The sequence below is a fragment of the Aspergillus alliaceus genome (assembly GCF_009176365.1).
Source record: "Aspergillus alliaceus strain CBS 536.65 unplaced genomic scaffold BDW43scaffold_68, whole genome shotgun sequence".
Lineage (NCBI taxonomy): Eukaryota > Fungi > Ascomycota > Eurotiomycetes > Eurotiales > Aspergillaceae > Aspergillus > Aspergillus alliaceus.
Genome location: NW_022474751.1, coordinates 123,527 through 144,113, shown reverse-complemented (window position 1 = coordinate 144,113; position 20,587 = coordinate 123,527). Strand labels below are relative to the sequence as shown.

The window sequence follows — 20,587 nt, the reverse complement described above, 5'->3', positions numbered from 1 at the left end:
GTTCCATTTAGACCAATAGGTTTATCATGTTCCATATTCATAATCGTAGCACCGCGCGGGCCTGCGCCATCTCTTCTTCTGTCGGTAGGTTGACAATCATCATGTAAAGAACGTTCTATATTCCGCGTCAGCAAGTGGCACCGCCAGTCTTGTGTGTTCGGAGGCTTACACTCTTCAGGAACTTCTGTATGCCGCCGATTGGGCCTCGGGTCTGCAGCCACTCTCGAGGATTGCGAGAACTCAGGCGACCGTTAGGTCTTCCCGGGCCTCCGCCCTGATATTCATCATCATTCGCGCTTCTTGGCTGCTCCATCGATGATTGTCCGAATCTAGCAGAGCGTATACCGGCTACCAGGGCTCCCAATGGCCCAATAGGACGGCCTCGTGGGCTTCGAGTCTCGTATCCTTGGCCTTGGCCCGATATATCGCACCCCCGCATACCACCTCGAAGCTCCTTAAGCTGCTCACCAGTAAGATGTCCCCCGGTGATCAGCCCGAGAGCCGATCCGCTACTAGCAGGGTGACTAGGATCGGCGTAACGGGAAGTGAATTCGGGCTTTGGTGCTTTGTTGAGGGCGCTGTCCGGATGTTCCATCGTCTAGCAGCAGCATTGTCAGTGCATGTTAGTCAGTACTAGAAGGGGAGAACTGACAAACTGAGCCTGTGACCTCCGGTCAAAATAGTCGGCCACGAATTCTCTACGCGATGAGTTGGCACTCTTGATTTTGGTTGCACCTTCGTCACCCTGTGCGGCCAAGTGATCAAGATCTGGGAAAATGAGAGGTGCCGTTTCAGGGAAAGGCATATCGCCATAAGTATTGCCGTGGGAGGACTTGAACAGGTGCTTCATCTTATTGAATGGCGCCGGTCCGCCATGCTCAATGGATGTGGCAACTGTTGAGTTGAGATCGAAGCTGGCAATCGTCGACGAGGACTCCGGTTTCCATGTCATGAGCAGACAATAAAGGCCCCGAGGGCGGAAGAGCTCTTCGTTGACCTTGTCAAAGTATAGATTTGTTCTAGCACTTGTTAGCAACACACTTATGCATTTTTGAGATACCAGATGGAGAACATACTTTCTCCTTGCATCCATTGCGACCGCGACATCGGTCGTCAGCTGAATGGCAATTCCGACCACAATCCCAATCGCGGAGGGCATGAAACTCGCGCCGATTCCTGCTAGATTGATCGCGTGCAACCACGGCGTCGCCTGACAGGCCCGATTGGACGTCTCTAAGAAATCCAGAAACATGGCCTGATCGAAGCCGAAGTCATCCAGCACGGGCGCGTACGCCCTGATGAAGCCTCTCTTGCGAGACCTGGGCCGTCGCTGTGGAAGCACCACCGGATACGGGAGGCTCGGCTGAGCAGTTGGTGGGTATAGTGTGTATGGCGGTGGATACTTTTGGAGAAATGATTCAGCGAGCTGCTCAAGGCTCTGGTCTGTTCCGTTATGACCCGTTCTAGCGGTACGGGTCAGCTCCTCCTGGGCTTCGTCGAGTTCCCACTCCTCTTCGTGTTGCTCTTCGACTATCCTCTCATGATGGACATGGTCTTTCTCCTCTGTTGTCAGTGACCCGGTGCTGGCTATCCCAATTTCTTCGGGACTTTGGGTCTTCTTCTCCTTCTCGCGTCTGTTCGCCTTGTAGGCTAAGATACTTTCGGACGCGAGGCCGATCCCGGCTGCAACACCTTTCACAGCTTTTCCACGAAGCAGCATAATTAAGTTTAGACCGAATGGTATTCAGGTGTGACAAGAGGTACCATTCGAAAGAGATGAAAACAGGGGGTAAGGACAACTATCCGAATCGGTTTATATATCTTCCTTGATAGTAAGTAGTATTCAAGCTGTAGCTAAAGGGTTACCGCATTGGGTATCCAACTCGTGATGGCCAGCTCTGTATTGCCATTGGTCCAGAACAAATCCACGCCTCGCGTTTCCTCCTTCTGAATGGCTGAACTTATGGCTTAGTGGGGCTGGAGGGGCTGTGTCTAGATTAGGAATATTTTGCATTGGCCTGGGCGCAATCATTGGGGCTGAGGCTTTTAGGGTTAACTTAGCAATGCTTGTTCATTTTGATATTGTATTGGGAAGACTTCTAGATCTTGACATCGTGAGATATATATCCTTTCTATATACAGTAGATTTCAACGGAAATGTATGGGTCATAGCCACCCTAATTCTTTATGTCAATGGTGATACCTAGCACGCCAAACTATGCATGTCTAAATATTAAAATGGAGTCCTTCAAGAAGCCATGTTTTCGGGAACAGGCTTAGGTTGGTACTGGGAAAAGTTCTCCGGCCAAAGGAACATCTTCTCTTCCTTGGACGGCGTCGCGGCGACAAACTTCGGAACCTGAGATTTTAAAACCGTCAGTAAATACTCCAAAGACAAGAGTCACCACCAACATACAGCTTGTTTGCTGGAAACGCGTCTCCACATGTTAGCGCGGGGGTTAAACCGAGCCGGTTTACCCACGCCTCCAGTCTTCTCTTGGTCCTCCTTCATGATTTTCTCCACCTCTTTCTTCACGTCAGTAAATGTTTCGAAGCTGATGAAGGGGATCTGGTGTTCGATGCAGTATTCTTCCAATCGGAGTCCCTTCCGGGCGAAAAGAACGTCGGCTTCCCGGGCTGCTGCCAGATCGGATACGCCGTCGCCGATAAAAACAATGAGGGGGATCTCGTTCTCGTCGCTCAGCTCTTCGGCTTGGACACGACCTTCCTTCACGGAGAGGGCCTTGTCGTGACCGAGCTCAGTTTCGTGCCGCCAGATTGGCTTCCATTGCGATCCATCGGGGTTAATTTGCGCGTCATTTGCGACAATCTCGATTTGCGAAGCCTGCCAAAAATGCCAAAAATATTAACGACGACGTTCATATCCGATGCATGACAGCCGGCGGATAACGTACTTCGTCCTGGCCCAGGAAAGTATCCAGCACTTTACGCAAGATTGGTTTCAGTCCCGCACTGATCACGTTGAACGTGATCCCGTGGTCGATACAGAATTGGTGAAATTCCTTGAATCCCGGGTCGATCTCCAGTTCGTCCTTCATCACCTCGAACCCATCCTCGAATGGAACCTGCAAGGAACCCCACATCTCCTCGGAGACCTCCCGGAACGATCGCTCACCGGATTTGATCTGCTGGTCAAGCACCTGACGGCGCTTCTCGCCACACCCAAGGTTATCGAAGAGGATATGGCCCGTGTCTTGCATAAAAATCGTGCCGTCGAAGTCTAAAGAGAATTAGCGGCGCCACTGCGCAGCGGAGGGGAGAGGCCGGCGTACCTGAGAAACAGACAATCTTTCTTGTTGGGCTTGCCATGGTCGCTATAATTGACTCAGATATAATTCCAATGGCGAGGTGCAAATTGCAACAATTGGTGGGACAAGAGCGGGCTGAATGGCCCGCAATAAATAATCCCCATCGCAGTGGCGAACCCAACCAGATAGAAAAATCAGTCCTGGACAATGACGTAGTGGAACCTTTGTAAACATGAACTTAGGTTCTGCTACTACATCGTGACGGTTGAACGGCCTATGATGTTTCGTATGTCGGCGGATCTTTGTGGACCTGCCGGAGTTGTTTCCTCGGCAAGCGGGAGAGGTATTGGTCCGAAGGCACGTGCTTTGTAACTCTAGTATGTTAAGTAAACGTTGGTTAGTATGGTGGGTCACCGAACTACGTAGAAATTATATGACTTCCGTGTATATAGTGATTGTCTAGTAGACCATGCCCATCAACATTAATTTTTTGTATGTCTATGTACCACTATGGCTCGTTCTATATCCCCTTATTTTCAGCTAACTATAGATGAGCGCCTGTAAACCTTGACTCTGCGCTCACTAAATACTGTAATCTAAGCCTGAAAAGGGCCGTGCAGTCATTGAGGCAGGTGGTGGTCATACTAAACTTTGATATCAGTGTGCGTGGATATACTAGACAGGGCGTCTGTATAGTCCAGAAATTCTTCTCTACCTAATAAAGGAGTGCTTTCCAGTGGAGCTTACTAACATTATATAAGTTATACAATAACTAGTTAACTAGTTAATATAACTACCATAGTAATGTCATGATGTCATTTCACTCCTTAATATCTTCAAAGTTCACAAATTTACTCCATACTTACTATGCTATGTACATTTAATCTACCTCGACGCATTATTGGTTGGCATCTTGCACGACCTGCTCATCCATCAGGGTCCTCAAGAGCCCCTGGCAGTCTTCCCGATCCATATGAACTTCCACAATTCTAAGACCCTTGCCCTGCTGGATCCGTTCCGATCGGAGCACTTCTTCCAATTCCCCGTAAGTTCTGGCGCTAAAATTATTCTTCGCAACATCTTCCTCGCTGCCTCCGAAGAAGCTCAGGGCCTCCAGGTGACGCCACGGGGCTATGTCATTGTAGGCCTGCTTCCGGCCATGAATCGCTCGCTCGATAGTATATCCCGCGTTATTTATGATAAAGATTGTGACATCCAGCTTCTCCCGAATAATAGTGCTGATCTCTTGTACGGTCATCTGTAGACTACCATCTCCGATGAACAAAAACAATCGACCCTTGCTATTGCCCACACCATTAGAAGGCTTATAGTTGTTCGTCTCTTGTTGCGCTAGAGCTGCCCCCAAACAGGCCGGGAGCATGTAACCGATCGACAGCCAGGTGATCGAGCTAAACATCCGTGTGTTCGGGGGCAACATGAAGTTCCGCCCACCGTAAGAGGCAGTACCCGTTTCCGTGGCCACGATATCCCCTTCGCTGAAAATAGGATTAACAAAGCGATAGAAGTCGTCTTGTTTAATGATGTCGGTCTTCTTGATATGGCTGAGATCTACCTTGGGCTTTGGGGGTCCGTCGATTTTCGGAATCCGGGTGCGGTCTAGGCTCTCTAGCAACTGAGTGACGAATTGTTGAATGCAAAAGCCTCGGTAAACGTCTTTTCCGATCTGAACGGTAGTCCCCGAAAAGGAGATGGATATTTCTTGTTTCGGGATTGTGGTGAAGCCTTGCGTATTAGTATTGCTATAATGCGGCCCCAGCACAATCACTAGATCTGCAGCATCAAAGTAAGCCTTGGCTTGCTCGCTGCCATAATGCGCAGCATAGAAACCGTGAACGTTATCCAATTGCTCGTTGACCAAGCCTTTTCCTGAAGTTGATGTCCACGTTGGCCAACGGGTAGTCTTGACTAGTTCATCCACCTGAGAGAGGATATCCAAGGCTCGGCTTTCTCCGTCCACGAATATCATCGGCCGCTTAGCGGAATAGATGCGCTCTAATATGGTAGTCAACACCGAGGCCTCGTGTTTGGGGGTCGGGGTCGCAGGCAATTGGACTTTCTTCGTCTCTAGATTGGACGCCGCGATCGTAACATCCACCATATCAACCGGGACCTGAATGTAGACCGGCCGACTATGGATCATAGCCTGCTGCAGAGCCCAATCGATTTGTTCCGCCGCTGTGCGAGGGTCAATCAGGTTCGCCTGGGCAACCGTGACTGGCGTGTGCATTGCTGCAAACCGGCCATATTCTCCATCGGCGAAGGTATGGTGAACTAGGGTGCGGGCTTCCTGCAGCGCACGAGATGGCGTGCCGACAATATGAATAACAGGAGCCTTTTCAGCGTACGCGCCTGCGATTCCGTTGATCGCAGAAAGCTCACCGACACCGAAGGTGGTGACCAAGGCCCCGAGGCCATTGATTCTGGCATATCCGTCTGCAGCGTATGCGGCGTTTAACTCGTTACAGGTCCCAACCCAGTGTAAGCCGGAGGGCTCCACAAAGTCCAGTAATGTTAGGTTGTAGTCTCCCGGAACCCCGAACACTGATTGAATGCCTAGTTGACCGAGTCGGGCGAACAAATAGTCCGCAACTGTTATTGTCCCCTCAGGGGTAGAATTCAACTTTGTCATTATAGCTCTGTGAAGTGTTTGGCTTGATTCGTGCGTAAAGGGAGAAAGGTCAATGATAAGAAGGTTTATATAATAGATGTGCGGGGAGCGGAGATCCATTTATCTATAAATGATTTCTTATCGGACTTTTCCCCGCCGTTTCCACGCCTCCCGCCCCAAGCCGGCCTTAAGCGCATTATCCTCGGCGCCAGGGTCCAGTCAGATTTCACATCATTCTGCGTTATGAGTAATATTTACCCCACACCCGAAATACATACATCTTAGCTGATCTACTATGCCGGCGTTTTTTTTTTTTTTTTTACACCCGTATTCACCCCTGACCAATAGATAGACTCGTGTCATGCATTTCAGGTCAACTGAGAACTCTCTCACTGCGCGACCATAATCCAGTATGGTCCGGCTGGGGCAACATTCAATGTGTATCACATATGTACAAAGAGTGTAACAACTGTTGGTTGCGTTCTTAAGAGCATTTGGGGAACGGGGGCGCCGACGCATCAACACCACCTGCATAGGTAACCTGCTTTCCAGGGTTGGCAAACACCGTGTGCTTCCCTTCCACAGTGGAGCAACCATTACCAACGTTGGCCACGAACATGTCGGGATAATTGCGTTCGAACGTATCCGTACTGCCACTGGCTCCGCTGATCACAACATCCGCGCAGTTCATATACATCTCCCGATTACCCACCAGGTTGAACCAGGACCAGGCAAACAGGGCCTGACCGTTGGCCACATCGCTCGGCATTTGGAAGTCATATTTGGACTCCAGGGGGCATCCGCCCACCATGGAATCGATGACTTTGAAGGTCTTGCCATCATCGTAGCTAAGAGACAGCTGGCAGGATCCTCCACCGTGTCTGGCGGAACCGGCCAACGTGATGTTGTAGGTGTTGCCAGCGGTGTATTCGGTGGTGGCACGCCAGGGGGTGTTCTTCTGGTAGCCTTTGCAAGGGAAGTTCGAACCTAGGCTCCGTTAGACATCCCATTCTTTGCAAACGATCTCAAAGCCAAGACGAGAAAAGGTTCTCACCGTCGCTCAGAAGGGGGCTAGTCATGGAGTAGTCGACGTTCCCTTTGTTCTGAGGGTCATACCGACTGCGCAGGGGATACGGCCAGCTCATTTCCATGTGTGCTGCTGCAAGGCCGCAGCTAAGAAGCATGCTCAAAATCGAGTTGAAACGCATGGTTGTTCTGGTTATACACGAGAATGATAGTTGTGTTTATGTGATGATGGTGAATGTTGATTGAGGGTCTGGCTGTCTTTAATGGGAGTTCTACAGGCCTTTCTTATACCTTTCCATCCCCATAGCGCCCACTCTCTGTCTGGTCTATCGCAAAGCGCCGACCTCAACATGTCATGTTGCATTCACACTCGAGTTACATGCCTTCGTTTCATTATTCACTTCGATGAGGGTACATCTACGACCATGCTCTTGAGCTATCGCCAGAGGAAAGTGGGTTTGGCGTATACTGTGACAGAGTCAGCTGGGGGCCGATCGCCCTTCATAATCGTCAGGCCATATGTAACCCACATATCTCGGATATGATTCTTGGCCGAGCGGCACAACGTTGCTACAGACCCTGGTACGTTCATCCATGGCGGACGTACTTTGTCGGGAGATCACAATTTTCTATTACCCAACTAGAACTCTCTTCGGGCGCACAGCGTGAAGCTACTTAGACTCACAGCCAGACCTAGTCTAGTCTTCTTCACCTCCATCAAGGGTACATTGAATAAGTAACGGTGACAATCACCCATTCGAAGGTATCTAGAAAGAGCAGTGATATGCCTCGTGTGGTCATCGTCACCGGTATATACTTCGGCTTGTGATGAACGACGCGTCGAGAAGCGCCCATTCAGACCAATCCTGTTCCTGAGGAACGGAAGCTAATAGGAACCAAATGTCGGCAATTTGCGGGGTCCTGCAGAAGGCCACTGCCGTAGAGCCAATAAACGGGTGTAGTCGTTCGGCCAGACAAGAGTATTGTCGTATCGTGTGCGAATTAATTGTGCTTGGCAGTGGTGATTAATCTTAAAAATGAATTGCCGGAGATTAACTGAGGGTCACTGCTTGTTTTCTCATGTGCCACAGTGGCATTGGAATGTTACACTAATTAATTAATTTCTTCACTATTTCCTGGATACCTCTATCATATCAGCAGAGGCTGATCTCGCCCTTTTTGCTCTCATGTCATAACAAAATTATATTATTATTGCCTAACAGATCCAAATGAATCTTCCATTCCCTACAGGGCTGAGGGAATGTCTAACACTTGGTATGACGACTGTGAAAGTCTTTGTTGGCTTTTGGAGATGTTGCAGTTCGTGGATACTAGTCTAGTGCTACGTCGGTTTCGAGTCGCTGGCTCGATAGGTAGCGTGACTCAACTGGCGAGTCGAGAAAAGGCTAGTCCTGGATGGGAAAGGCCACAACATGTCTCCCAGTTAACCGGTTGACCTGAGAAGGAAAGCCGGTACTAAATACTGATAGTAGGATGTACTCCCGAGAGTCTCCAGGTATCCTCTTTTGTTCCTGTATACTTTACTGCGCGATGGCAAATACGTATTTGCGGATGAATTTCCCCGTTACGCCGTGGTAAAGCACAATGAGGAAAACCTGAAATTCTCTAAAACAGAACGAATTTCCGAGTCAGGCCACACTCTCCCTTGATGCCAGCCAGGTATAGGAAATTGCATCACTACGTTGTATATATACAGACGGTAGATGGTTCAACCGCATCCCCTACCACGTTCTAGTCCCAAATATAGCGCTATGTAGGCCATCACCTACATCGATATGATCTATTATTCCACTTCCACGGCAACCATAAGTAGCTGGTGAGAACAGTTCTGTTCTCTAGTACGTCTTCTTTCCCCTCGATGACAACGGCGGATGGACGAGCATTGACAATGTCCACAGATATCTTCCATGTCACGGAACATACAGCACCGGCATGCCATATCCGAGAGTATCCTGGAAGCACTGTTAGGAGTCAGGAAGAAGCTTTGGCATTACATGTCAAGCAATACACACCACTAGAACAAGCTGACCCTATCCCAGTCAATGCTATCACTATAATCGCAGCTCATGCTTATGGCTTCCCTAAGGTATGCATATCCCTGTCAGATTCCAAGGAAGGCTCTCTGTTATTATAATACCTAACATTACCGACGCAAACAGGAACTCTACAAGCCACTCTGGGATGTAGTCCACTACCAGTTAAAACAAAATGGCTTTTATTTTCGAAGTATATGGATGGCAGATATGTCAAGCATGGGCCAGAGCGGTGTAACAAAGAGAAGATAAGCAATGATTGTAAGCTTTTCGACACGCAAAAGCTCCTATAGCCCCGATGAATCCTTTTCCTAGGCTCCTCATGGACTGATTCTTGCTCTTGATGATCAATCACCTCTGAGAGCAGATGCCACGACCGCTCATGGGAATCAGCAAAAGTTTTGGTGGGAATATTCTGTACGAACCCGCTCGTGATCCACCATACCAAACTCAGAAGACCTAACCATCCTGCCGATTTACCCAGAACCAACCTTGCACTCATGTGCCCGCGCTTGCCGACGACCGTTGTTCTTCTTGACCCTGTCATACAACCAACAGTGACTCAGGGCCTTGGAACTGACCCACCCAGAGCGGTCAACTATGCGCTTCGGCGTCCTGACATCTGGCCCAACAGAAAGACTGCGGCATCTGCTCATGCAAAGCTATGGCGACGATGGGACTGTCGTTGTGTGGAACTGATGATCAAATTCGGTTTCGGCGACCTCCCCACCGCGCTTTACCCCGAAATGCCAAAGGGCACAGATCCTTCCAACCCGGCCATGACTCTTACCACCTCGAAATATCGGGAATTCCTAGGCTTTTCAAAGCTAACTCTTCAGTCGACCGCACTCCGGATGGGAAGCTTCAGATTGGCCGCTCTATCCATGCGGACCTGGACCCTGTCGTTGGGCTTCTACTTGTTTGTCACCCAGAGAGTCGGAGTACGTTTCTAAGGCTTCCCAATTTGAGGCCCCCGGCGTTGTGGAACCTGGGAGCAAAGTCTTTCCTTGGTCTGAACGACGCCCGCAAAAGCGTTAAAAACCTGTGGGGAAGGGGTTGGTGGCAGTGGTGGCTCTTCCCAAGGCAAGGTCAAGGAGGTTATCCTCCCCGAAGGCAGCCATATCTTTCCAATCGAGGACGTAGATCAAACGGCAAGCTAGTGTGGAGACTGGATTTCTCGGAAGATGGGGAAGTACTAAAAGTCCGAGCTCGCATGGAACAAGAAACGAGAATCAATGAATCAGCGGAATCATCCAGTGCTTGGTGAGGATTGGCATGGAGCTGTTACAATGCCAAGGGTATTCCAGCGGGAGTCAAAAAAGACTAAGTTAGTGGCTTGGGAAAAGTTCTCTTCTCAATTACTATTAGATATGCACAAAATTTTTCCCATATATCTATATAGGTACATATTTCTCACTCACACACACACACACACACACACACATATATATATATATATAGGGGTGGCTGTTGAATATGTTGGTAATTTACAAGCTCTTTCAGCATTGTTTAATGTTGATTAGTGAAAGGGAATGAAAGGGAACCTGTAGGACCTTGAGGATCTTTGTATGGGCTTGTCTATAGAAAGGGCCTCACCTACACCCTCAGGTAGTTCTAGTTCAGCACTAAGTTAGTTGAATTTATTGTTTTATCATTTCAGAAATATTTCCACAGTAGCAGTTAACGGAAGAGAATACATATATGAGAGCTTGCTATATACCTAGCGGTTTACTCCTCATAGCAACAATAGTAAGACACCGGATGGACTCGTTTTTACCACAAATGATATCATCGGTTATCCCCAATATATCAGGAACTTGAGTAGCAGATTAAAGGACCTTCGGGGTATAAAAATAGCATCAGGAAAGGATGTATTTCAATACATCTAACAATCCGTCAGGGGCTATGGTACTGTCATTTCCATACCAGACAGTACTGGTATTAATACTGTCGGTCATCAACATAAATTATTATTGAACTCCCCACCAGCTATTCAGCCATATTCCCATATATTTAAGTCTCAGCAAGGGCAATTATCCACCATAACCCATCGATAACTACCCAGGGAAGTAAAAGTGAGCCTCACAATAAGGATAATTGCAGAGATACGCCATGGTCTCGATTCACAGCCTGCTGGTATTTCTCCCCCTCGGCGTCATCGCAGCCCTTCTCAACGTGAATCCGGTCGTGGTTTTCGTCTCTAATTTTCTGGCCATTATTCCACTTTCTGCTATCGTGTCGGACGCGTCCGACACATTATCGGAAGATGTGGGTGATTTGCTTGGAGGATTAATCAATGCGACCTTTGGCAATGCCGTGGAGTTGACCGTTTGTTTTCCTTTCTGATTCTTCCTTTTTTCTCTATTATATCCGGGTAAATGAGCAAACCATTAACCGTATATGTAGACTGGGATTCTGTCCGTTACCAGTGGGGATATCTATTTTGCACAGTCGGTTATGATCGGGAGTATCCTGTCGGATATTCTTTTGGTTTGTCCCTCTCCCTCGCGCTCTGTCACCCTTTTTAGCCTGGTAGTTATATCGCTAACTCGCCGTAGGTTTTGGGTGGCTGCCTAATATCATCCTCATATAACAAGTATATACTATCATTCAATGTAGTCATGACGGGCTCTCTGTCCTCATTGATGGTTGTTACTGCCGTGGGGTTGATTTTACCCTCAGTTCTGTATGCAACCTTTACTACAGTGGATCTGGACGACCAGGTTCTGAGCTTCTCACGTGGAACTTCCGCCGTACTCCTGGTACTTTATGTCGGGTATCTCTACTTTCAATTGGGAACGCATAAACATCTATTTCAGCAAGATCCCCAAAGTCAAGAGAAAGACAAGCGTGCTGAGAGTGAAGCCCACGAGAAACCGAACCACTCAAAAACCGTTGTCGCCCTTTTTGCAGCAGGAATCTCAATTGTTATCTGCTCTCATTTCTTCCTTGCCAGTGTCCCCGCCACCTCAGCTGCGACTCGGATCTCCAAAACTTTCATTGCGACTATCCTCATCCCCATCATCAGCAATAGTTGCGAAGGCGCGGCGGTTATGGCTGCCTCATTCCGCGGCGATGATGTCAACTTTGCCATCAGTATCATCATCAGCAGTATCTTGCAGATTGGGCTCTTTGCTATTCCATTTTTGGTGATGTTTGGCTGGGCGATCGGGGTACCGATGACGCTCTATTTTGAGACATTTCATACGCTGGTCTTGTTCTTCGCCATCCTGGTTGTGAACCAAGTTCTGAAGGATGCGAAGTATACGTACCTTCACGGGAGTATGCTGATTGGACTGTAGGTTTCCCCTTATTCCTACTATTGTTCGTAGGGCTTACATTTCACACTTGACTAATGGATGGATTTAGGTATGCAATCCTCTCGCTTGCCTTTTTGGTCCGATGAAGAGATAGTGCTGGCTCCCTGGGGCTTATAATTACATCACGCTAAATACCCTGACGAGTTGGAAACATGTACTATGCACGTCGCAGCATCGCTTCATGAGTCCCGCAAATATATGGCCACTCAACTAAGGCATGGGTCTCTTATTTTGTTATTCCGGGGCGCATGTAGAATGCAGCCACAGATATAATATACCTATGTGAAACAAGCCTTAGTTAGATGACTAGAAACACACTACAGCCATTTGAGACTTAACTTACGTTCCGATCAGCATTAAGCCTTCAAAGTAATTACTCTTCCCATCTTGAATCACATGACTCATCACCACCGCAGCCAGGAATAACATGGTCGCCTCGAATGTATCGAGCTGAAGTGTCATGGATAGTCCTGACACCCAAGCCAAGATGACCAGGGTCGGAGTAACGAGGAGAGTAATACGAAGTGTGCTGTTTAGGTTCGCCCGCACTGCGGACTCCACATGCCCCTTCAGCGCGACAGTAACAATCGCGGCATATCTCGTAGAATTGCCGACAAGTGGAACCAATACTAACGTGAGAAAGGCCGTGCTCAGGCCCAGTTCCTGTGCGAACCCATTGACACTATCGACAATAAAGGAAACGCACGCAATCAAGCAAGACATCCCTGCTACTAGAGTGACAATAGCGGGTTGTGGCGCGAAGATTTTCGTTGGCTGGTGTTCCGTGCCATCATGATCATTAGGTTTCTGACGACCTAGAGAACATTCGCTGGAAGCTTCGGCTAGATGGAAGATTGATGCATGGCTCTTCAGCTGGAAGAGAAGGAAAACCCCAAGGAGAAGGAGAAGCGTTACTGCTGTTCCACGGGATACAAATATAATTTCCTGTCTCGTTACCGAAGCCTGGGGGGAAAGGGTATCTAAGGAGGGGAAGGTGACCATGATTGTCGGAACTAAAAGAGACATGCATACCGCCATCAAGAGGGAAGACATGATGTTGATGAGAGTGTGGTCAAAATGGAGGTGCTCTTTGCTCAAACCCGCAAGATAGAAACAGCTCCCAGGGACCTGGTGTACCTTAGTACCGAAATCAAGTCTTTCTTTTTCTCATACACTACTTACCAGAAGCGTGTAGCAGAGCATACTTCCTACCAGGGTGGATTGAGCCATGTGCACATGTCCTCTTTTCATGGCCACAATTCCAATGGCCAGCTCAATAGCGTTCCCGACCGATGCTTTGAGCAGTTCTTCGAGCACTCGTCCCGTCATGAGGGACAAATCGGCAATGGCAATTGTGACCAAACCGACGAGTGGGATCAACGCCGCGAGGTTTAGTATAAAAACCACTTGGACAGGCCCACCTAGAATGCCCGCGGTGATACCCATGGGTACCGTGGCCAGCATTGATTTCACACATGGATGACGGCAAATCTTCATGATGGACTTGTGGAAAGGCTGCCATGGTTGGCCGGGAAGTCCAATGGGTGTATCGGGGATAGGAGAGAGAGGAGAACGATCCAATAATGCAGACATGCTGTTTAACCGTGGTAGCTGATGATGTCTGTTCCTAACAGATTGCATGTTGACGTCCTCTGCTGGTGTGGGTGGGATCTGTCAACTAGTTGCCTTAGGTGGATGATATAGACGAGAAAAGAAAATACGGGAGGCTCAAAGGTAAGGTAAAATGGTACCGTTCGAGTCTGGAGAGTTACGGGTCGGTCCATTCAGCCCTACAGGGCAGGGTGTCAACCCCTAACTGGTTGCCTTGTCAGTTCAGGGCCCGCAATGAGAGGCCTGAGCGCAAAGCTTCACCGCTAGGCATCCACATTTCTACCAATCATGGCCCCATCCTTCGTAATATACGGTATTGACAGTGCCGTACGTGACGTACATTCGATACCATGAGGTATTATTGTTTCTTTAGTAATTATCGGGCCTGAGGGGGAAGAAGATCAAATAATAATATAATACTTCTCTCAGTTCAGTGTCTACGAGCTGACGCCCCGATTCCTCCTCAACCTGAGCATTTCACACCCCTCCCTTCCTCTCCCTTCCTCTCTCGTCCACCATGGGTGGTGCGATTCAACGGAATGCCTGGCATACTGTCCAGGTTACTCTTTCGAGTTACACCAATGTGATGTTGATATTTGTCGTCTTAGGAATCCTATCTGGCGCTCGAGGATGGGATCCATCAGCCGTCTTTATGCTTAACTTTCTCGCCATTTTTCCTCTGGCATCCCTGCTCTCCTTTGCAACGGAGGAGCTGTCTAAAAGTGTTGGGCAAACCGTGGGGGGGTTGATTAATGCGACTTTTGGAAATGCGGTCGAAATGATTGTGAGCTCACTTTGGCCATTGCTCTTGATCTGGAACGTTCCCACGGTCACTAATCCCGAAAATCGGTTATATAGGTTGGAATTACTGCTGTAACTCAGGGGGAGATCAATATTGTCCAGTCGAGTATGGTCGGCAGTATCCTTTCCGGAACGCTTCTGGTGAGAAACCGTCACCTATTCCCTCGACGCTCCTCAGCGCTAGATCTCACTCGTAACTTACCCATGCTAACCATGATCCAGGTCTTAGGATGCTGTTTCTTATGTGGAGGGTATGGCAAAGAGACCCTCTCCTTCAACATCGATGTCACCCAAGTTATGTCGTCCTTAATGATCGTCGCCTCCGCATCCCTCATCATTCCTTCAGCCTTATACTCGACCACTCTGTTCGAATTACAGGAAGGCGATGATTATATCCTTGGTTTATCGCATATCACTGCAATTCTGCTGCTCCTCTTTTACTTGGCCTACCTATACTTCCAACTGAAAAGCCACGCCCACCTCTTCGCCGGCACCGAGGAATCGGACGAGAAGCGTGAGTTGGAGCCTCTTCCCGCCAGTATCGTGCTAGTCCTTGCCACTCTGGGAGTCACCGTCTGTTCCGACTATTTGGTGGAGGGCGTGGATGGGTTTGTAGAGGTATACGGAGTTAGCCGGGCCTTCTTGGGGATGATTGTCGTCCCTATCGTAGGGAACGCGGGCGAATTCGCCATCACAGTGAACGCCGCCATGGGTGGGAAGTTAGATCTCGCTATCGGGGTAATTGCTGGCAGCACGCTCCAGATTGCGCTCTTTGTGACCCCGTTCCTGGTGATGTGTGGATGGGCTCTTGGGCAGCCGATGTCTTTGCGGTTCAACACTTTCGAAACTGCTTGTTTCTCTCTTGCTGTGGTGGTGATGAACTGCCTGATCCGAGAGGGCAAGTCTAATTATTTTGAGGGGTTATTGCTCATCGGGACGTAAGTGTCCCAACCTCTTTGTTTTTCTTCCCTTCTGACCAACCGTCCCTCTAACCCGACCGTGCAGGTATTTAATCATCGCGATCGCATTCTATGTACACCCAGACGTGCCAGATAATCTGGTAATGGCATGAATTCTTAGTATAGATGATACCAAAACCAGTAAAGCCATTCTAGATTTTCTGAAGTAAACAATGGATCCATGGCTCTTTTCAGGCAACACTCAGCCTTATGAAAGTCTCGGTAATTGATTGGACACGCCGAGTGGGGTAATAAAATACGCGGGCAGCGTAACATCCCAAGTATTGTGGAGTACTTGTATCTCCATACTAGTAGTATACCCAGTCCGTAATCTATAGACGGAGGAGGGTCTCTAGTTCGATTCAATGCAGCCCCAATCCATTTCTCTCCTGAACTTTGAATCTCCCGCCGTCAGACTCGTTAGATTTATCCAAAGATTTCCTTCTTTCTTCCTCTTTTAAATATCCATCAATTGTGTACTTTTATTGAATAATCCTGGAAAATACCCGATATTCGCCATAATGATCTCCCTTTCAACCATAATCTCATCTATCAACAACGTATAGACAGCTATTTAATCATGGTACGCGCAATACTTTTTACGTGCCGTTCTCAATTTAACAGCATCAGAAAACCTCGAATGAAAGCTCAGACCTCAACCTGAGAGATGCTCAGGTCCCCGATTTCCCACATAATACGTTCGACTTTTCCGCCGAGCAACTCAGCGAGCTCATAGAGTTGAGAAGTTTGGAAGCTTTTCACACGTTAGGAGGTCTTGCCGGGCTGGAGAAAGGGCTTCGAACCGACCGAAATAGTGGGTTGAGTGCCGATGAATCAGTGATTGCTAATGGTTTTCCATTGACAAAGGAGACCATAACCGAGGACCATCACGGCCTCTTTACAGACAGGCGAAGGATGTTCGGGAATAATCATCTCCCTGTGAAGAAGCAGCCGAACATCTTCAAGCTTATGTGGATGGCATACAATGACCATGTTTTATTTATTTTAACTGGGGCGGCGATTGTCTCTTTGGCTCTCGGTCTATACCAGGCGCTTGCGACCAAACATTCAGCCCGCAATCCGCCAGTTGAATGGGTGGAAGGGGTCTCCATTATTGTCGCTATCATTGTCATTGTCATTGTCGGTGCCGCGAACGATTATCAGAAACAGATCAAATTTCAAAGGTTGAATAAGAAGAAACTAGATCGCAAGGTGACTGTCATCCGCTCCGGTCACTTTCGGGAGGTTCCTATCTCGGACGTATTTGTGGGAGATGTTGTGCACGTTGAACCAGGGGATGTGATACCAGCAGATGGGATCTTAATCCAGGGATATCATATCAGATGCGACGAGGCGTCAGCCACTGGTGAATCCGATCTACTACATAAACATTCCGGGGATGAAGCTTTTGACGCGGTCCGGGGCACTAGTGATCCTCGAGATTTAGACCCCTTCATGATATCAGGCTCGAGTGTGGCCGAAGGAGTGGGGTCCTTCCTGGTGGTTGCAACGGGCACCAAATCCAGCTATGGCAAGATTCTTGTCACGCTCAATGACGATCCTGGATTTACGCCCCTACAAACACGACTCAATGTGTTGGCAAAGTATATTGCAAATTTCGGTGGCCTTGCGGCTCTCGTACTATTCGCCATCTTGTTCATTAAGTTCCTCGCAACTCTTCCTCATAGTAGTAAGACATCGGCGGAAAAGGGCCAACAATTTCTAGATATCTTCATCATTTCCCTTACTGTCGTGGTGATTGCCGTCCCGGAGGGTCTCCCGCTCACAGTGACTCTTGCCCTAGCTTTTGCAACTACAAGGATGCTAAAAGACCATAATTTAGTTCGCCGGTTAAGGGCCTGTGAGACCATGGGGAATGCGACAGATATATGTTCAGATAAGACCGGAACACTGACCCAGAATAACATGAGGATCGTCGCTGGAGTGCTTGGTACTGCCGGCAAGTTTGTTGATCCGCAACATTGTACCGATCCATCTATAAGTCCAACTATCAGCGGCTACACCCGGTGCCTTGCGCCCGATATGAGGTCTCTTCTTAGACAGTCGATTTCCGTCAATTCTACTGCATTTGAAAGCGATGAAGACGGAGTCAAGTCATATGTGGGATCTAAAACGGAAGCTGCCCTCCTAGCATTTGCTCGAGATCACTTGGGAATGGATGTACTTGATGTTGAGCGCTCCAACACAAATATCGTAGAAGCCTTTCCGTTCGAAAATTCTCAGCAATGCATGGTTACAGTCGCTCAATTGGAGGAGGGCAGATATCGCGCGTATGTCAAAGGGGCACCAGAGGTACTGCTCGGCAAGTGTACGAAAGCCATCGAAGACCCAACTAAAGGGCTTGCTACAAGACCAATCAATGAAGATATAACCCAGGGCTTGCATCAGATAATTGCCGACTATGCTAGACAGTCTTTGAGAACAATTATTATTTTGTTCCGCGATTTTGAGGCATGGCCTCCTTGGTCTCAAAAGGGGGATGGACTGGAAGAGATAAGAATAGATAAGATTCTGCAGGATCTTACGTTTCTCAGCATCATGGGTATCCGAGATCCTCTCCGCAATGGTGCTCGGGATGCCGTACAGTCTTGCCACAGAGCGGGTGTGACCGTTCGCATCGTGACTGGCGATAATCTACTAACAGCGAAAGCCATCGCGGAGGAGTGTGGCATTCTCACCCACCCGAAAGATATCGTGATGGAAGGCAGAGAGTTTCGACAACTTGATGATTCGCAACAGCTGAATGTCATACCGCGTCTCAAGGTCTTAGCGAGATCCAGCCCGGAAGACAAAAGGACATTGGTTCATAGGCTGAAAGAGATGGGGAGAACTGTTGCTGTAACTGGTGACGGAACGAACGACGCTCCCGCTCTTACCGCGGCGGACGTTGGCTTCTCCATGGGCATTTCCGGAACTGAAGTCGCACGCGAAGCCTCCTCCATTGTACTTATGGATGACAACTTTACCTCCATCGTGAAGGCAATCATGTGGGGACGAGCTGTTACAGACGCTGTGAAGAAGTTTCTGCAGGTAAGTCAGTCACTTCATTAGTAACAATTGGGTCCCTAAGCATACATACTCTACAGTTCCAAATCACCATCACATTCACCTCTGTCGGGCTCGCATTCGTCTCATCTGTAGCTAGCTCCAATGAACAGTCGGTTCTAACCGCCGTGCAGCTCATGTGGGTGAATCTATTTCAAGACACGTTGGCAGCTCTGGCATTAGCAACCGACCCTCCATCGCGCAAAGCCCTAGACAGGAAACCGGAACTCAGATCTGCTCCTCTCATAACTATCCCAATGTGGAAAATGATCATAGGGCAATCTATTTATCAGCTGGCAGTTACCCTTGTCCTTCACTTCGCTGGCAGCAGCATCTTCTCCTATACACCTGACGATAAGGATGGACTGCAAACCGCGGTATTTAATACATATGTCTGGATGCAAATCTTCAACATGTACAAGTGAGTACCAGTCTACCCCGGTATCAACGCAAAACTTCACCTACCCTTTCTCGATCTCTATTTTTCAACCCCAAGCCCCGCCCCTCAAGTTAACCTCCGAGATTTAACCCAAAACACGCTTGACGCAAGTCTAATCAAACTACAGTAACCGCCAATTAGACAATAACATCAACCTCCTCGAAGGCCTATCCCGAAACTGGCTATTCATCTGCGTTACTCTTTTCATGATGGGCTGCCAAGTCCTGATTATTTTTGTCGGCGGCCGGGTTTTCTCAGTGGTCCGACTCACCGGTACTCAGTGGGCTTACTCGCTTGTGCTTGGAGCTTTATCTATCTTGGTTGGGTTTGCCGTGAGGCTTATTCCGGATGAGCCTGTTCAATGGGTCTTTGATGGGTTCGGAGTTATCTGGGCGTTGCTGGTCTCGGGTTCGAGAATTTTCCGAAGGAGAGATTCCGATATTGTTGCTTGAAATGTAAGATTCCATTGAAGTAAGCCGAGTTATGTATATAGAAGGTTCCTTCTAGAGTCTTACCCGAAACATGTCGGATGGGTATATGGAGATTAGGAAGTAATTAATCGTTTAGTATTTCTGGACATTTGGCATAAGATACCCGAAGAGAGGGGCATGTTAGTCTCCAGCCCCGAGATTGTAAGTGTCTCTAGAAACATCCTTTCTTTTTCCATCTGTGTGACCGCGAGACGAATCATTTTTGTGTTAGATAACAAAGTTTTTTCTCGGAAGGGGTGCAGCCACATTCCATATCAATATCCTCCAAGACAAACCAGTACGTGTCCAGTCATGGTCCTGTACCGCTATATAAGGTAGTTTGGTTAATCTTTCAGTAGATCCGTTCAGTAGAGGACGAGACTTCGCAGAAGGCTATCCTCGCATGATTTTAACATACTCAAATTGCTTAGACATATGTCAACAATCAAGCTCCCCAATCTACCATCCAACGCGGCTTATCCTCCGGGCTATCTTCATGCTGCTGCCTTCTTTTTCCTTAGTCCTTTAGTTTATTTCTATATACATAATATATATATCCTTAAGTAGCGCCAGCAATGAATAAAAAAGGCCCTGGCCGCTAGATAATACATACCCGACTACTACTACACGTATAACAATACGATATACTAACAATTTCTGATATTCCTCTCTGCCCCTTCTTCTTCCGTTTTCCTACATTGTTTGATAGGTATTCTTATCAATTATTCATTTTACTATGCAATAGGATATATGAAACTACTCATTTGATGGGTCCTTGAACTAACCAAAAGAGGGAAATATACCTCGGCTGTTTCGGTCGGACCCCAAGAACCCTTTCTTTTTTGGGTGTGGTTGTAATCCCTGAGCGAGCCGATCACCCGGGCCACCCGATCATCCAACCCCCCTTTCAAAAATGAAGCTATTCAAAACAATATCAATTTAT

At 48.1% G+C, this 20,587-nt stretch overlaps 10 protein-coding genes across 10 annotated transcripts; 4 read left to right on the top strand and 6 right to left on the bottom strand.

Moving 5' to 3' along the window:
- Positions 1 to 37: 37 nt before the first annotated feature.
- On the bottom strand, positions 38 to 2,113 carry BDW43DRAFT_304070 (uncharacterized protein; the record flags this gene model as incomplete). The annotated part of the gene is made up of 5 exons (XM_032045536.1): positions 38 to 115; positions 170 to 598; positions 653 to 1,019; positions 1,077 to 1,701; positions 2,098 to 2,113. 5 exons carry the CDS (start codon positions 2,111 to 2,113, stop codon positions 38 to 40), a joined length of 1,515 nt encoding a protein of 504 aa, XP_031895096.1.
- On the bottom strand, positions 2,071 to 3,586 carry BDW43DRAFT_291876 (putative 2,3-diketo-5-methylthio-1-phosphopentane phosphatase). The gene is made up of 4 exons (XM_032043663.1): positions 3,294 to 3,586; positions 2,916 to 3,241; positions 2,417 to 2,845; positions 2,071 to 2,359 (listed from the first exon to the last, which is right to left on the bottom strand). The coding sequence occupies exons 1-4, from the start codon at positions 3,328 to 3,330 to the stop codon at positions 2,249 to 2,251; spliced, it is 903 nt and encodes a 300-aa protein (XP_031895095.1). The 5' UTR covers positions 3,331 to 3,586; the 3' UTR covers positions 2,071 to 2,248.
- A 196-nt stretch (positions 3,587 to 3,782) lies between these two features.
- BDW43DRAFT_291873 (alpha-keto acid decarboxylase family protein) lies at positions 3,783 to 5,964 on the bottom strand. The gene has a single exon (XM_032043662.1). It carries the CDS (start codon positions 5,917 to 5,919, stop codon positions 4,168 to 4,170), a length of 1,752 nt encoding a protein of 583 aa, XP_031895094.1. The 5' UTR covers positions 5,920 to 5,964; the 3' UTR covers positions 3,783 to 4,167.
- A 418-nt stretch (positions 5,965 to 6,382) lies between these two features.
- On the bottom strand, positions 6,383 to 7,106 carry BDW43DRAFT_316107 (lignocellulolytic auxiliary activity family 11 protein; the record flags this gene model as incomplete). Its single annotated transcript, XM_032048209.1, has 2 exons — positions 6,383 to 6,885; positions 6,953 to 7,106. 2 exons carry the CDS (start codon positions 7,104 to 7,106, stop codon positions 6,383 to 6,385), a joined length of 657 nt encoding a protein of 218 aa, XP_031895093.1.
- Positions 6,947 to 7,327, bottom strand: BDW43DRAFT_291871 (uncharacterized protein). The gene has a single exon (XM_032043661.1). The coding sequence runs from the start codon at positions 7,286 to 7,288 to the stop codon at positions 7,118 to 7,120; it is 171 nt and encodes a 56-aa protein (XP_031895092.1). The 5' UTR covers positions 7,289 to 7,327; the 3' UTR covers positions 6,947 to 7,117.
- Positions 7,328 to 8,833: 1,506 nt separating this feature from the next.
- BDW43DRAFT_316106 (uncharacterized protein) lies at positions 8,834 to 9,931 on the top strand (the record flags this gene model as incomplete). The annotated part of the gene is made up of 4 exons (XM_032048208.1): positions 8,834 to 9,031; positions 9,105 to 9,212; positions 9,346 to 9,395; positions 9,463 to 9,931. 4 exons carry the CDS (start codon positions 8,834 to 8,836, stop codon positions 9,929 to 9,931), a joined length of 825 nt encoding a protein of 274 aa, XP_031895091.1.
- Positions 9,932 to 11,090: 1,159 nt separating this feature from the next.
- Positions 11,091 to 12,280, top strand: BDW43DRAFT_316105 (uncharacterized protein; the record flags this gene model as incomplete). The annotated part of the gene is made up of 3 exons (XM_032048207.1): positions 11,091 to 11,306; positions 11,385 to 11,468; positions 11,537 to 12,280. 3 exons carry the CDS (start codon positions 11,091 to 11,093, stop codon positions 12,278 to 12,280), a joined length of 1,044 nt encoding a protein of 347 aa, XP_031895090.1.
- Positions 12,281 to 12,524: 244 nt separating this feature from the next.
- BDW43DRAFT_304064 (uncharacterized protein) lies at positions 12,525 to 13,891 on the bottom strand (the record flags this gene model as incomplete). Its single annotated transcript, XM_032045535.1, has 3 exons — positions 12,525 to 12,576; positions 12,642 to 13,426; positions 13,481 to 13,891. The coding sequence occupies 3 exons, from the start codon at positions 13,889 to 13,891 to the stop codon at positions 12,525 to 12,527; spliced, it is 1,248 nt and encodes a 415-aa protein (XP_031895089.1).
- Positions 13,892 to 14,370: 479 nt separating this feature from the next.
- BDW43DRAFT_291858 (Sodium/calcium exchanger protein-domain-containing protein) lies at positions 14,371 to 15,891 on the top strand. Its single transcript, XM_032043660.1, has 3 exons — positions 14,371 to 14,693; positions 14,768 to 14,851; positions 14,933 to 15,891. The coding sequence occupies exons 1-3, from the start codon at positions 14,427 to 14,429 to the stop codon at positions 15,650 to 15,652; spliced, it is 1,071 nt and encodes a 356-aa protein (XP_031895088.1). The 5' UTR covers positions 14,371 to 14,426; the 3' UTR covers positions 15,653 to 15,891.
- Positions 15,892 to 16,079: 188 nt separating this feature from the next.
- Positions 16,080 to 19,324, top strand: BDW43DRAFT_291854 (E1-E2 ATPase-domain-containing protein). The gene is made up of 2 exons (XM_032043659.1): positions 16,080 to 16,252; positions 16,300 to 19,324. The coding sequence occupies exons 1-2, from the start codon at positions 16,250 to 16,252 to the stop codon at positions 18,739 to 18,741; spliced, it is 2,445 nt and encodes an 814-aa protein (XP_031895087.1). The 5' UTR covers positions 16,080 to 16,249; the 3' UTR covers positions 18,742 to 19,324.
- Positions 19,325 to 20,587: the final 1,263 nt, after the last annotated feature.